The sequence below is a fragment of the Oncorhynchus mykiss genome, chromosome 2 (assembly GCF_013265735.2).
Source record: "Oncorhynchus mykiss isolate Arlee chromosome 2, USDA_OmykA_1.1, whole genome shotgun sequence".
Classification (NCBI taxonomy): domain Eukaryota; kingdom Metazoa; phylum Chordata; class Actinopteri; order Salmoniformes; family Salmonidae; genus Oncorhynchus; species Oncorhynchus mykiss.
In genome coordinates, this window is record NC_048566.1 from 65,762,418 (window position 1) to 65,778,691 (window position 16,274).

At 42.6% G+C, this 16,274-nt stretch overlaps 1 protein-coding gene across 1 annotated transcript; it reads right to left on the reverse strand.

The window, feature by feature from the left end:
- Window positions 1–303: 303 nt before the first annotated feature.
- On the reverse strand, window positions 304–16,099 carry LOC110493917 (SUMO-activating enzyme subunit 2). The gene is made up of 17 exons (XM_021568519.2): window positions 15,878–16,099; window positions 13,595–13,678; window positions 13,023–13,093; window positions 12,828–12,892; window positions 11,944–12,044; window positions 11,685–11,806; window positions 11,439–11,506; window positions 11,185–11,306; window positions 10,930–11,029; window positions 10,596–10,744; window positions 10,328–10,421; window positions 10,057–10,169; window positions 5,004–5,159; window positions 4,458–4,554; window positions 2,015–2,120; window positions 1,799–1,935; window positions 304–1,586 (listed from the first exon to the last, which is right to left on the reverse strand). The coding sequence occupies exons 1-17, from the start codon at window positions 16,022–16,024 to the stop codon at window positions 1,387–1,389; spliced, it is 1,932 nt and encodes a 643-aa protein (XP_021424194.1). The 5' UTR covers window positions 16,025–16,099; the 3' UTR covers window positions 304–1,386.
- Between the last annotated feature and the right edge of the window lie 175 nt (window positions 16,100–16,274).

The following is a 16,274-nucleotide window of genomic DNA, read 5'->3' on the forward strand; positions in this document are numbered from 1 at the left end:
GGTACACATCCAACTGACTGAAATTATGTCAATTAGCCTATCAGAAGCTTCTAAAGCCATGACATAATTTTCTGGAATTTTCCAAGCTGTTTAAAGGCACTGTCAACTTAGTGTATGTAAACTTCTGACCCACTGGAATTGTGATACAGTGAATTATAAGTGAAATGTCTGTAAACAATTGTTGTAAAACGACTTGTGTCATGCACAAAGTAATGTCCTAACCGACATGCCAAAACTATATTTTATTAATAAGACATTTGTGGAGTGGTTGAAAAACAAGTTTTAATGACTCCAACCTAAGTGTATGTAAACTTCCGACTAACTATCTGCAGTAATAGTGGAATGATAGTGTTTCACAATATTACTTACTTGCCAGTGTTGTGATTGGCAGTGATATTCGCCTATTGATTTCTCCCACCAGAGCAGTATCTGTTGTCAGAATGGGAAAGCTAATTTGACTTTGGCTGTGTTATCTAGGATGGGTCAATTGGCCAATGTAGAAATCACTTTTCCTATTTGCAAATATTCTACATGGTTCGCTCAATTTCAGTTTATGTGAGAAAACAGAATAGTGTTGGGAAGCATTGTACCATCCAAAAATATATATATTGTAATAGAACTGAAAGAAAGAAGAAAAAAAAAAAGATGAAGCTGGAGACTCATATCTCTTACCAGCTCACTGCACCTGTAAATAGCCCAGCCAACTACCTCATCGCCAAACCGTATTTATTTATCTTGCTCCTTTGTACCCCAGTATCTCTACTTGCACATCTATCACTCCAGTGTTTAATTGCTATATTGTAATTACTTTGCCAACATGGCCTATTTATTGCCTTACCTCCCTTATTTGCACACACTGTGTATGTTTGTTGATTCCATTTGTAACTGTTGTTGTAGGTGTCAAACTGCTTTGCTTTATCTTGGCCAGGTTGCAGTTGTAAATGAGAACTTGTCCTCAACTAGCCTACCTTGTTAAATAAAGGTGAAAAAAATAAAAAGCACGTTACTAATTCTACGGGGAAATGGGATGAATGGGAGGGGGAGATTTGCTTTGAATGCCTATTGCAGTTGCAATTCACCTGCTTCCACATAGGGGAGAAATTCTAGCTGTAGCACCTTTTAAAATGTTTCTTTCAATCTCCCCAAAATAACACACCCGACTTGTGACAAAACAAATACATTATTATTTTAAAAAAATCTTAAATATTTTATCACAAATAGATGCAATGTATCAAAATGTCCACTGTAAACAGTACTCTGTTGACCCCAAATAACCAGAAAACGTAAGTTTTGTACATAATTATTTACAAATGTTTGGTAAGAGGAATGGCGCATGAAAATAGTTCCCTTCTTCTAACAGGGGGGGGGTGGGGGTTGAGAGACATGCTAGTCCAGCGCAATGATGTCATTATCATCATCAGCTGAGGGTTGACTCAGGTGTTGGCGCTTAGCTGAGGCCTCGCCTGTCTCAGCATCATGGAGCTTCCTCTTGTGGCCTCCTGACTCCATGCTGACAGCCATAGTGCTGGAGGACGGCGCCTCCTCGTCTGAATCAACTAGCAGAATGTCATTCTGTTCAGCAGGAGCTAAGAGGTGAAAGGAAAGCAAGAGGAAAACAAAGTCAGATTTACCTGTACCCCTTTAGAGTTTATATTCAACTACAGAAGAAACATTGCCTCATTCTCAGCACTATAAACAAATGGTTTAAGGACCGGACTGATTACTTATGACCAGGATTTGAATTATCAGATGTAGTCTAAAATAGTTCATTTCTGTAGACAATGCCAGTTTTGCTCACCTTCGGAAGAGGTGGACGGTTCTGAAGAATCTTTGTTGCCATTGGCAACGTTCTTTCCCTCTTCTTGTGACCTGGTTGGGGCCTTGTCAGGTGCATCACCCACCACCTCAAATTCCACATCCTTCTCCAAGTTTTCACTTTTTCAGCAGAAATACATTTACATTAGGGAAATACAAAGGCGAATACAGCACACAGAGAAATACATCCTTCTCTTACCAGTGAATCACATTAACCAGGAGTGTGTAATCCTGCAGAAAGTCATCCACTTGCAGACGGCTGCCATTTCGAATCGCAAAGTCAGACAGGAACTTGCAGTTGTTTGCTATGAGAAGAGAATGGTGCATGAAAAGATTTGTATACTGATGATAAGAGAGTATACTGTTTAGGGGTGGGCACAGTTAATCAAATATCCCAACAGACGTTAGTATCGGATTATTTGCAAGAGTATTCATGTTGGTGATCGTGTGCCCACTGTTTTTAGCTGATAGAAGAAGTGCAACCCGGTGTGGTCTGCTGCAATAACCCTCTACAAGGTGTGGAAAACTTTCCACAGGGATGCTGGCATGTTGACTCCCAATACTTCCCACAGTTGTCAAGTTGGCTGGATGTCCTTTGGGTGGTTGATCATTCTTGATACACACAGGAAACTATTGAGCTTGAAAAACCCAGCAGTGTTGCATTTCTTGACACAAACCAGTGCGCCAGGCTTGCACCTACTACCATACCCTGTTCAAAAGGAACTTAAATATTTTGTCTTGCCCATTTACCCTCTGAATGGCACACATACACAATCCATGTCTCAATTGTGTCAAGGCTTAAAAAAACCAAAAAACTATTTAACCTGTCTCCTTGTTGTTCAGTCTGTTTAGGCTCTAAAGATCATATCACTCACCTATTTTAAGACACATATAGGCTGTAAAAACGGGTAAGAATCAGTTCTTGATTGTGTTAATGCTTTAAGGGAGTAGAGCTAAGAATCTCCTCTCATGTAAGCTTGCCTCCCTCTTGGAGGAGTAAGCAGTTCAGAGAGTGCCTCAATTAGCCTTGCTAGCTAGCTACTTTGTCGATTTGACATACAGTGTCAAGAAAAAGTATGTGAACGCTTTGGAATTATCTGGATTTCTGCATAAATTGGTAACAAAATTTGATCTGATCTTCATCAAAATCACAACAGACAAACAGTCTGCTTAAACTAAATCACACAAATCATTGTATTTTTCTTGTCTATACTGAATAGATCATTTAAACATTCACATTGTAGGTTGGAAAAAGTATGTGAACCCCTAGGCTAATAACTTCTCTAAAAGCTAATTGGAATCAGTAGTCAGCTAACCTAGAGTACAATCATTGAGACCAGATTGGAGATATTGGTTAGAGCTGCCTTGCCCTATAAAAACTCACAAAATTATGAGTTTGCTATTCACATGAAGCATTGCATGATGTGAACCATGCCTTGAACAAAAGATCTCAGAAGATTCAAGATTAAGAATCGCTGACTTGCATAAAGCTGGAAAGGGTTACAAAAGTATCTCTAAAAGCCTTGATGTTCATCAGTCCACAGTAACACAAATTGTCTAAAGTTGAGTTGTTTGGCAGGAACACACAACACTGTGGAAGAAAAAAGGCACAGCACACCAACATCCCAACTGTAAAGTATGGTGGAGGGAGCATCATGGTTTGGTGCTGCTTTGCTGCCTCAGGGTCTGGACACCTTGCTATCGTTGACAGAAAAATGAATTCCCAAGTTTATCAAGACATATCGCAGGAGAATATGGAAGGCTATCTGTCCACCAATTGAAGCTAAACAGAAGTTGGGTGATGTAACAGGACAACAACCCAAACACAGAAGTAAATCAACAACAGAATGGCTTCAACAGAAGAAAATACACCTCCTGGAGTGGCCCAGTCAGAGTCCTGACCTCAACCCGATTGAGATGCTGTGGCATGACCTCAAGAGAGCGCTTCACACCAGACATCCCAAGAATTTTGCTGAACTGAAACGGTTTTGTAAAGAGGACTGGTCAAAAATTCCTCCTGACCGTTGTGCAGGTCTGAGCCACAAATACAGAAAACATTTGCTTGAGGATATTGTTGCCAAAGTAGGGTCAACCAGTTATTAAAACCAAGGGTTCACATACTTTCCCCACCCTGAGCTGTGAATGTTTACACGGTGTGTTCAATAAAGACATGAAAACGTATAATTGTTAGTTTAAGCAGACTGCGTTTGTCTATTGTTGTGACTTAGATAAAGATCAGATCAAATTTTATGACCAATTTATGCAAAAGTCCAGGTAATTCCAAAGGGTTCACATACTTTTTCTTGCCACTGTAGGTAAAACCGGCACTACCAGATGGTATGGTATGATAACCTATAGCAGCAAGTTTGTCAAACTAGCATGACTATGGCTACTTTCACTCTGTCTATCCATCCCATCTCTCACATATACCGGCCCCTGCCCTTCCCCCACTCTGCTGCAGCTCTCCCGAGTCACGCAGCAAACAAAAGCTGTTTTACAAAAAACTATCCGAAAGAATGTCATGATATTATTCGAACAGTACAAGTATTTCAAATGCAAACCCTTAACTGTTGAGTGCAATATGCAGTCCTCTTCTGGTCTCCTTTGGGACAGTCTGATAATATTCTGTGATTGTCTCATACCTTCGGTTTCACCCTCCTCAGAGGAGATAAGGATTGTCCCTTTCCCATCCTCGATCTGCACATCTGGCGCCACCATCCCAAACTTCTCCTTTAATATCTAACAAAGAAACAAGAGTCTTTAGCTGAACACATGGTTATGGGGTGGCAGGTAGCCTAGTGGTTAGCGTGTTGGACTAGTAACCGAAAGGTCACAAGTCGACAAGGTAAAAATATGTTGTTCTACCCCTGAACAAGGCAGTTAACCCACTGTTCCTAGGCCGTCATTGAAAATAAGAATTTGTTCTTAACCGACTTTCCTAGTTAAATAACAGTATTAAAAAAAGGTTAAATATATATATGCTGATCACATTTTCACTCATGTTTGCAACAACAAAACAAGATTTGTTTTGTTTAGATTTTACATGCAACCCACTAGTCAATATCTACATGGCTTTATCTCTTCCTCCCTGGTCAAAAATGTCTATCAGTCTGTGCATTTATCTGGCTTTATCAGTATGATTGTAAGCATGGTTACATGAAAAAGGAGCCAGAAAGCCAATGCTTTACCTTGTCTTGTAGGGCCAGCACAAGAGTTTTGTGCACATTCAGTTTGACTGTGACTTCTGGCTTGCTGGCGCACACATAACAGTTGGCACTGGGTGGGTCCAAAGCACACGGAACCAGCAACTTTTTCCTGGGGTTGGGCTGCTTGTTCAGGAAGATCTAGGAAGACAATACAGGAATGGACATTGGAATAGGTTTCAGATCACACTAGCTATACACTAAAACAGCACTAAGTTGCCATTAAATTATTCACAACCACAGGGTATCTGCAGGTTCAATGACGCTACATTTTTAATGGCACTTGGAATGCAAATTAATACCAACTTGATGTCTGCACACACCACACACACACACCAATATTCCTCTCCAGAAATGAGCACATATTGGCAAAAAGTAGTATTTTTTGGGGCTGACTTTCATCAGAAGGCTTAGGGCTTATATTATCAGGCAGGTGTGCCATTTTAGGCTTACTGATATAGCATAGTGGCTAGGTTATAGATGGGTAAAGCATGGGGTTGCCCATTTGCATTTGTTTAGGTTACCCCGATGGGCTAATCATTTTTATAACCTTTATTTAACTAGGCAAGTCAGTTAAGAACAAATTCTTATTTACAATGACGGCCTACCCTGGCCAAACCCTAACGACACTGGGTCAATTGTGTGCCGCCCTATGCGACTCCCAATCACAGCCGGTTGTGATAGAGCAGGGAATCGAACTAGGGTCTGTAGTGACGCCTCTAGCACTGAGATGCAGTGTCTTAAACCACTGCGCCACTCGGGAGCCCTTTCATTAGCTAGATCACAAACTAAGTGTTCAGAATTTTGGGTTCAATACCAAAACCAGCCTAGTAAATCAAATTAAATTTTATTTGTCACATACACATGGTTAGCAGATGTTAATGCGAGTGTAGCGAAATGCTTGTGCTTCTAGTTCCGACAATGCAGTAATAACCAACGAGTAATCTAGCTAACAATTCCAAAACTACTACCTTATACACACACACACAAGTGTAAAGGGATAAAGAATATGTACATAAAGATATATGAATGAGTGATGGTACAGAGCAGCATAGGCAAGATGCAGTAGATGGTATCGAGTACAGTATATACATATGAGATGAGTATGTAAACAAAGTGGCATAGTTTTAAAGTGGCTAGTGATACATTTATTACATAAAGATGCAGTAGATGATAGAGTACAGTATATATATACATGCGAGATAAATAATGTAGGGTATGTAAACATTATATTAAGTAGCATTGTTTAAAGTGGCTAGTGATATATTTTACATCAATTCCCATCAATTCCCATTATTAAAGTGGCTGGAGTTGAGTCAGTGTGTTGGCAGCAGCCACTCAATGTTAGTGGTGGCTGTTAAACAGCTTCTATCTCAAGGCCATCAGACTGTTATTCAGTCTCTCGGTCCCAGCTTTGACGCACCTGTACTGACCTCGCCTTCTGGATGATAGCGGGGTGAACAGGCAGTGGCTCGGGTGGTTGTTGTCCTTGATGATCTTTACGGCATTCCTGTAACATCGGGTGGTGTAGGTGTCCTGGAGGGCAGGTAGTTAGCCCCCGGTGATGCGTTGTGCAGACCTCACTACCCTCTGGAGAGCCTTACGGTTGTGGGCGGAGCAGTTGCCGTACCAGGCGGTGATACAGCCCGCCAGGATGCTCTCGATTGTGCATCTGTAGAAGTTTGTGAGTGCTTTTGGTGACAAGCCAAATTTCTTCAGCCTCCTGAGGTTGAAGAGGCGCTGCTGCACCTTTTTCACGATGCCGTCTGTGTGGGTGGACCAATTCAGTTTCTCTGTGATGTGTACGCCGAGGAACTTAAACCTTACTACCCTCTCCACTACCGTTCCATCGATGTGGATAGGGGGGTGTTCCCTCTGCTGTTTCCTGAAGTCCACAATCATCTCCTTAGTTGTTGACGTCGAGTGTGAAGTTATTTTCCTGACACCACACTCCGAGGGCCCTCACCTCCAGACCTGCCCTGTAGGCCGTCTCGTCGTTGTTGGTAATCAAGCCTACCACTGTTGTGTCGTCCGCAAACTTGATGATTGAGTTGGAGGCGTGCGTGGCCACGCAGTCGTGGGTGAACAGGGGAGGGCTCAGAACGCACCCTTGTGGGGCCCCAGTGTTGAGGATCAGCGGGGTGGAGATGTTACCTACCCTCACCACCTGGGGGCGGCCCGTCAGGAAGTCCAGTACCCAGTTGCACAGGGCGAGGTCGAGACCCAGGGTCTCGAGCTTGATGACGAGTTTGGAGGGTACTATGGTGTTAAATGCTGAGCTGTAGTCGATGAATAGCATTCTCACATAGGTATTCCTTTTTTCCAGATGGGTTAGGGCAGTGTGCAGTGTGGTTGAGATTGCATCGTCTGTGGACCTATTTGGGCGGTAAGCAAATTGGAGTGGGTCTAGGGTGTCGGGTAGGGTGGAGGTGATATGGTCCTTGACTAGTCTCTCAAAGCACTTCATGATGACGGAAGTGAGTGCTACGGGGCGGTAGTCATTTAGCTCACTTACCTTAGCTTTCTTGGGAACAGGAGCAATGGTGGCCCTCTTGAAGCATGTGGGAACGGCAGACTGGGTTAAGGATTGATTGAATATGTCCGTAAACACACCAGCCAGCAGGTCTGCGCATGCTCTAAGGGCGCGGCTGGGGATGCCGTCTGGGCCTGCAGCCTTGCGAGGGTTAACAAGTTTAAATGTTTTACTCACCTCAGCTGCAGTGAAGGAGAGTCAGCATGTTTTGGTTGCGGGCCGTGTCAGTGGTACTGTATTGTCCACAAAGCGGGCAAAAAAGTTAGTCTGCCTGGGAGCAAGGCATGCTGGTCCGTGACTGGGACGGTTTTCTTTTTGTAGTCCGTGATTGACTGTAGACCCTGCCACATACCTCTTGTGTCTGAGCCGTTGAATTGCGATTCTACTTTGTCTCTATACTGACGCTTAGCTTGTTTGATTGCCTTGGAGGGAATAGTTACACTGTTTGTATTCGGTCATGTTTCCGGTCACCTTGCCCTGATTAAAAGCAGTGGTTCGCACTTTCAGTTTCACGCAAATGCTGCCATCAATCCACGGTTTCTGGTTTGGGAATGTTTTAATTGTTGCTATGGGAACGACATCTTCAACACACGTTCTAATGAACTCGCTCACCAAATCAGCGTATTCGTCAATGTTGTTTGACACAATACGAAACATATCCCAGTCCACGTGATGGAAGCAGTCTTGGAGTGTGGAATCAGATTGGTCGGACCAGCGTTGAACAGACCTCAGCGTGGGAGCTTCTTGTTTTAGCTTCTTTCTGTAGGCAGGGAGCAACAAAATGGTGTCGTGGTCAGCTTTTCCGAAAGGATGGTAGGGGAGAGCCTTATATGCATCGCGGAAGTTAGAATAGCAATGATCCAAGGTTTTACCAGCCCTGGTTGCGCAATCGATATGCTGATATAATTTAGGGAGTCTTGTTTTCAGATTAGCCTTGTTAAAATCCCCAGCTACAATGAATGCAGCCTCAGGATGTGTGGATTCCAGTTGCAAAGAGTCAAATAAAGTTCGTTCAGAGCCAGTATAAGTATAGTATAATGACACTCAATATCATAATGATACCACTCTGAAAAAAATGCCTTAGAGTCAAATATACAGCACTGTTACTCTCCATCTGGAGAGCTAGGCCACACAGGAGTCAGATTAACAATGTCCTGTTGAGCAGTGTGCTAGAGTAGAGCTGGACCAAAAGTCTACACACTCAATAGCTCACTCGGAGGTATTATGCTATAACATTAGCCTACAACCAAAAAGTCTAATAAATTCCTTAATTCCGTGAAACGGGTATAAAATGCCTATACTTTGAAGCAAAGTAACTAAGCAGGAGAGCTCTAGACTTACCTTTTCCCAATGCCAAGTAAGACCTGGCAAAAGTTAGATATTTCAACTAACATGTTCAGGGAACGCATGATGGATATTTTTATGTGCAGCATGTCAAAGCAGGATCCAAAAAAATCAAATTTATTTTTGGCTCTTTAGAGAGATTAATTTGCCGGCATTGTTTGTGCACATTGGCATAGGCCATGCCTATATGCTATATAACTCAAATCAAATGTTATGGTCACATGCGCCAAATACAACAGGTGTAGAATTTACAGTGAAATGCTTGCTTACGATCTCTTTCAAACAATGCAGTTAAATTATAAAAATAGTAACAAGACGAATGATCAATGCCAAGCGTCAGCTGGATTGGTGTAAAGTTCACCGCCATTGGACTCTGGAGCAGTGGAAACGCATCCTCTGGGAGTGGTGGATCACACTCAGCCATCCGGCAGTCCAACAGATGATTCTGTGTTTGGTGGATGTCAGGAGAACGGTACCTGCCCGAATGCATATTGCCAACTGTAAAGTTTGGTGGAGGAGGAATAATGGTCTGGGGCTGTTTTTCATGGTTCGGGCTAGGCCCCTTAGTTCCAGCGAAGGGAAATCTTAACGCTACTGCATTCAATTACATTCTAGACAATTCTGTGATTCCAACGTTGTGGCAACACTTTGGGGAAGGCCCTATCCTGTTTCATGAAATTGCCCGTGTACAAAGCGAGGTTCATACAGAAATGGTTTGGCGAGATCGGTGTGGAAGAAGTTGACTGGCCTGCCGCGCCCTTGACTTTAGGGGCCCACAGTTACACTGCAACCATCACAGCTACTATTACAGGGAATGATACAAAGTGACAGGCAGGTAAGAGGGCTACAACAAAACCGTTCCGTCACCAAATGTATTTTGAAATAAATGCTGTGTTGTGTACTTAAAATTACATGAGTTTTGAAAATAGTTCCCCATTCCTACTGTCAAACTTCCCCTGGGGTGTATTCATTAGTTGCACACCATAGCAAAATGTTTAGCAACGGAAGCGGTTAGATCCAAATGGAAAATGGTATGCAACGAAAACAAGAGTTTGTATTGGACAAGTTCAGGTTCGTCCTGTTTGGTTCCTAGTTAATATGACAAAAAGTTTGAAGGCTTAGAACCACCCTTAGCAGAAAGGATCACTCCTGATTTCTCACCGTGCGACACTGCTTCACATCTCCCGAAAGAATCTTCAGTGCCTCCAGCACTATGAGGCCAGCAATGACTGCATTGGTTGTGGCAATCGCTGGGATGATGTTCCCTGCCATGGCTGCAAGGAACAATTTACAACACGTCAAAACAGCTAACTAGGAAATAGACCTTGCAAAATTTATCAAAAGTAAAATCACTTATTTATAATACATCAAAATAACACATACATTATTTTTTTTTTTTACAAATGCTAGACAGCTTTAACTCAATACCCACACTTGATGTCAAAACGGCTCTTCATATTCATGCTGAAAATATACATGCGCAGGTTGGCGGCTGCTGTCACAAAGTCCATCGCTGGAGGGTCATCCTAGCAACAAGAGGAAGACAATCAAATGGACTTCCAAAGAACTTGCAATGCAACTTTAAGCTTAAACTATGAGCACATCATCTTCACCGTTCTGTTGTACCTTGATAATATATTGTGTTCCAGTTTAGACCCTGCACAGTTACCCATCCAAATCAATTCCCTGTGTGTCCTCACCTTGTCCCACACAAGCTCTGCTCCATCCCCTTTGTCAACCAGCATGAAGTGCAGGGTTTCCACACTGCGGGAGAAGAGCTGGCAGTAGCCTGCCACACCCAACACCTGCTGGTCCTTCAATCCCGTCCCAGTCACCCCCTGGGGACACGCTATCACACAACCAGAGAGAATCAAACCTAAACCTCAAAGCTTCTATAACAAGACCAGAAAATGAATCAGAAAATATTCAAATTCAATTTGTATTAGAAGATTTTCTAATTACATTTTTTGAAAAAAATAAAATAAAAATCAAATTCAAATTGGAGCAATATAATATAGGATGCTAATATCTTACTAAGTTTCTGATGCTCAAGCCAATCCAGAGGCAGTGGGGCTTTCCTCTTCTTCCACAGCTTGTCCATGGTCAGGAGGTACTGGATGTCATCTTTAAAAAGCTGGAGGACCACACAAATGTAGTCCTGGACTAGTAGCTATTTCTATACATTTTAATACCCATAGCTTAGGGTAATAAGCTGCTTGACAACAAGACATGTGGCCACATTCAAGCAGTCCTCTAGTAAATGCTTGCTCACCCTTAAGCCTACAGTACCTTATTGAAGAGTTTGACTGGGTCGTAGCCAGTGGAACGTGCCCAGTCCTTAGTGGACACACGTTTGATGTCTCCATCCTGGTCAGATGCTGTGGCTCGGGCTTCAGTGTCTGCAGGGTTCCCTGGGAATAGGCAACAAATATCCAATGGCATATATTATTATCCCAATAAAGCCCAGAGTACACACGACCTAGTCTCATGGAGACCAGGGAGAGTGGCAGTTGGAGAATGTTCAAGTGTTTTGTTATACTCACATGAAAGCTCTGGGTCAGCTGTGTCAGGGGACACCTCTTGATCTGCATCTTCCTCTCCAAAAAGCTGGCTGAGGTGGAGATAGAACTGGATTATCAATACCATGGACGACAGCTCAACCAACCTGATTGCAATAACAGATCTACGCCAGGAATCCCATCATTAACCCCCTATTGGGTAAAATGAAAAATCATCTACTTTGCAATTGTTTACTACGAGAGAGAAACAAGCACTTTTACTAGACTTACTTGAAAAGGTACTTGGCCCACACAATGCAATGTATGGGCTCAGATGGGGTGTTGCGAATGGTGCAGCCAGGGAATGTTTTCTGTGTGGGTTTGGGCTGGCACTCATAGCACTCAGTAAGACCCTGTAGTGTGTAAAAACAAGAAGAGGGAGGTGGTTGTTATGTGTTACATTGGTGCTCAACATTAACAATTGGATGAATGGTACTCACAGGTTGTGGTTGACAACTACACACATGTGATTCACAATCAAATTGTTTACCTTCTTAATAACGGTCACCTGCCCAAGGTAGCCAGCTGTGCCACTCTCAATAAGGGGAATGTCAGCTGCAAGACACATCCTGTTCACATGGTTACGAGCCACTGCAAGGAAGAAAAGATTCAGCTGGCAGCAATGTTCCACAAAATGTTTTTAAAAACATGTTTTATGGTCTTGTAGGAAGCAATCACTCCCCTATTGCTGACTACAAATTATCTATAACTGGGCTAATAACTCACTAGCAAAAAATTAACAAAATGTGCACACGTGGCTACATGCAGCTCTTGCTTTGACCTCAAAACAAGCGCATCTACTCAGGACCGCTCATGCTGTCAACATAGTTCAGTTCAAAGTAAATGCCACAGATCCATATATCGCATTGATCTATTTGCATATAGGCCTACTGCAACTCTGATTGGTTATGCCACACCGGTCTGTGTAGAGTACGGTCTGAGTAGTGCGTATCAATTCAATAGAATCCTACTCCGAAGCGTTCTGCATACAACAAAATCTCTTGGATACTTAGTCTTGCATAGTTTGTTTTGTTTCAGTATGTTGCATTGAAAGGGGCTAATATTGCGCTGATTCAATCACAATTGCCAGAGTAATGGGAAACGTTGAGTGTTAACAGGGAAAACTCTAGAAAGTTGTGTGAAGTTCAATCTCGTGCTTCTCTCCATGGGCTTATATTTCTTCTGTGTGGCAGTCCAGGGGAGCTGAACGGCAGTCTCGGGCTACTGCACGCAGCTTAGAGGGAACATTGGCTGGCGGTAAGACAAGGACCATAATAATTGGGAAAAGATACCAAATATACTCTACAAACAGACAAATTGACTAGGGATCGGTATTGAGGGTTTCATTAGGAAGGCATTGAGATTCCACTATACCTCGATTGTCCAAGGCATTCATTACAAGCATGAAGTTCCTGAAGAATTCCACATTGTAATCTGGACTGGGAAGGACAAACAGACCAAGGACATTCAGTTTTCCCATCGGCAACCCGCGGTGACAAACACACACAATATAATATCATATGCACAATGAACAATCATGCACATAACTACAGTAGCTAGTTGACTTACTTCATGATGCTGTCATGGTAGGCCGTGATATTGGCAGTAGGACAGAATTGCAGCACAGTCTCTTTGGCCACCTGCAAGACAGCCACAAGTTAATTTATAGCAGGGGTTGGCAACAGGCAGCCCCCAAGAGTTTTTAGTAACAAAATAAAAAATATATAATAGATAAAAATAAATGTAGCTTTGGGTCAAAAAGCCTAGAAATCACCAGTTGTTCAGCTTAAAACTATTTTGATTTAGGAAATCTGCTCCCAAGTATTCCCACAAATAAAAAGAGAGGTGATTGTGTCTCAATGTAATCAAGGAATGAAATGTTCAAATACAATCTATTTTGGGCCTTAAATTGTGGTAATTTGCAATGTGCAAATTGTTATATTTATGTTCCGGCATCGTGACTATCGGCTCTGGGGGGATTTTTATTTATTTATTTTTTTTAATCAGCCTGCGGTTGAATCTAGTTGCCTACCCCTGACATAGTATTTTGGTTGTATAGCTACATAGCCTACAGCAAAAGTGAGAATGGACCAAAAGGATCAAGCAGTGATGCATGTGAAAAGAAACATTGGATCCCCTACCTGAGCCTTGGACTTTCCCACATGTTTCTTCTGGAACAGGAACTGTCTGTTCAGGTTGCTCACATCAATAATGTCCAGATCAATCTATAAGGAACACAGATACAGCCAATTAAAATCCAAATCCAAGTTAACAAGACAATTACTAATAACTGCAACAACAAAAATGTACATTTTGTCAGGTTCACTAAAAGTGTGAATGTATGAAAGAATTTGCTACAAGCAGCAATGTATCTAGCTACCTAACAGAAATGCACATTATAAAACACCTGAGGGGTAGAGTACAAAGCAAGATCAATGACTGACCAACCCTGCAGCTAAGCTTATTTACACTGAGCTACACATTTTGGAATGGCAGTGTAGGCCAATCAGCTCATTTGTTGTTCAACGCGACATGCCATTCCATAATGGCCGTTGCGGCTACTGCCAGCTAGTTTGAGGACGAAAAGGGCAGTTTTCCAGGAAAAAGCAACAGTATCTCAATCTTCGATGGAGCAGTGTCGATAAAGATAACATTTGGAGTGCAGTGGTATAATCCATCCCTGCATTGAGGTACATTTTCAGACCCATATCTCGCACCGGCTCTAAAGGTGCATTCGTAAATACTCTCTGACGCTCTACTCAGACATCAGAGCGCTCTCTTCTGAGAGGGTTAATCTGGGTGTTCTGGCCTCACAACTAGTCAAGCACCCAAGCTAACTGTCTCGAGTTAGCTTAGACAACTGCTTCCAGGCACAATTGAGAGAACACTTCACTCTGACCATTTTTACAGAGGAAGAAAATTACAAAATTGTCAGACTCCAGTCACCCAAATCGTAGACTGTTCTCTCTGCTACTGCACGGAAAGCTGTACTGGAGCGCCAAGTCTCGGTCCAAAAGGCTCCTTAACAGCTTCTACCCCCAAGCTATAAGACTGCTGAAGAATTAATCAAAAGGCTGTTTTTACACTGCTGCTACTCACTGCTGATTATCTATGCGTAGTAACTTTACCCCTACCTAAATGTGCAAATTAACTCAAATAACCTGTACTCCCGCACCTAGACTCGGTATGGGTACCCCCTGCATATAGCCTCGTTATTTTTTTATGTAATTTTATTGTGTTGCTTTCTGTTTTAATTTTTTAAAACTTTATTTAAATATTTTCTTAACTCTATTTATTGAACTACATTGTTGGTTAGGTGCTTGTAAGTAAGCGTTTCACGCTACACCTGTTGTATTCAGGACGTTAAAAATACATTTTGATTTGCCCTAGCAGAGCTGGTTGGGCTGTTTTCATGTTATCTAGGTCGTTAGTGATTAACTGTGCTGTTGAAAACAATTTCATTTAACATGTTTGCTGACGTTTATTGTCACCGGTCATATTCAACGGATGTTTTGTGTTGATAAATTAAATCAGTTATTCTGCGCTCTGGCACACTCAGCCAGAACCCCCAGATCAAACCTGGGGCGGCAGGGTAGCCTAGTGGTTAGAGCGTTGGACTAGTAACCGGAAGGTTGCGAGTTCAAACCCCCGAGCTGACAAGGTACAAATCTGTCGTTCTGCCCCTGAACAGGCAGTTAACCCACTGTTCCCAGGCCGTCATTGAAAATAAGAATTTGTTCTTAACTGACTTGCCTGGTTAAATAAAGGTAAAATAAAAAAAATAAAAACTCCGAGGCCAGAGTCCAGTGTGCGCTCTGAACGCTAAGAGAGCGTAATGCTCTGAATTTACAAACGCCCCAAGGGCACTCTGCCACTCCAGTTTGCATTTAGGAACGCCCCGAGGGCACTCTGCCACCCCAGACTGAATTTAGGCGACATGGGTGGGCGACATGGGTGGCATTTTACCGGGGCGGAACCGGGCGCCGAGGGGGGTTTGGGCGCCATATTGAAACAAATAGCCAAACCGAAAACAGCAGACAAAAATGCTTTCTTCTACTAAGAACAGTGAAATCTAGGCTGAATTGACAACGGATTGAAGAGCAGAAATCTCAATTTGCAAGCAAATCGCAGCAATGAAGAACACGAAGGGGAGGAGATTTTCGGCACAACACCGTGAAAGATGGGACTCCTTAGTATTGTCTAACGTTACAGACCACAAAGTCAGAAAATGGCGCGCAATTTACAATTTAGATGAAGTGACAACTGTTAACTAGGTAGTTCTGTTCATTCATGACTATATCTAAAGAGAACGTCACCACTTAAATATAGACATGTTCGAATATAATTATTTTCAGATTAGCTAAATTGAGCTAGCTAGGCCTTTTATACCACCCCGGCAAGTGTCCGCCCCCTGCACGACTTACCACTTCTATATTTTTGAAACCGGTGAGAACAACATTTTTCAAGAGCTCACAGCCAATTCCTCCAGCTCCGACCACCAGCACCCGGCAAGTGGATAAGGAGTCAGCGAGCTCTTTTCGGAGAGACCCCACTAGTTGTAACGTTACCATTGTTGACCGCTTCAAGATATAAACTGTAGAGGACGAGATAGTAGCTTCTTCTTTTGTGGATTTTATATGACGGTTGGCAACCAACTTTAGGGTACATTACCGCCACCAACTGGACAGGAGTGTGGACCAGAGACAGTGAAGGTCTAAATCCTATCCAATATCGGCTTGAGGAGCTCCCTGCCCCCACCTTTTCCTGGATTTTATACAGGTGTCTTCCCTTACTCTCCCTATTCCACAACTCTTGCCACTT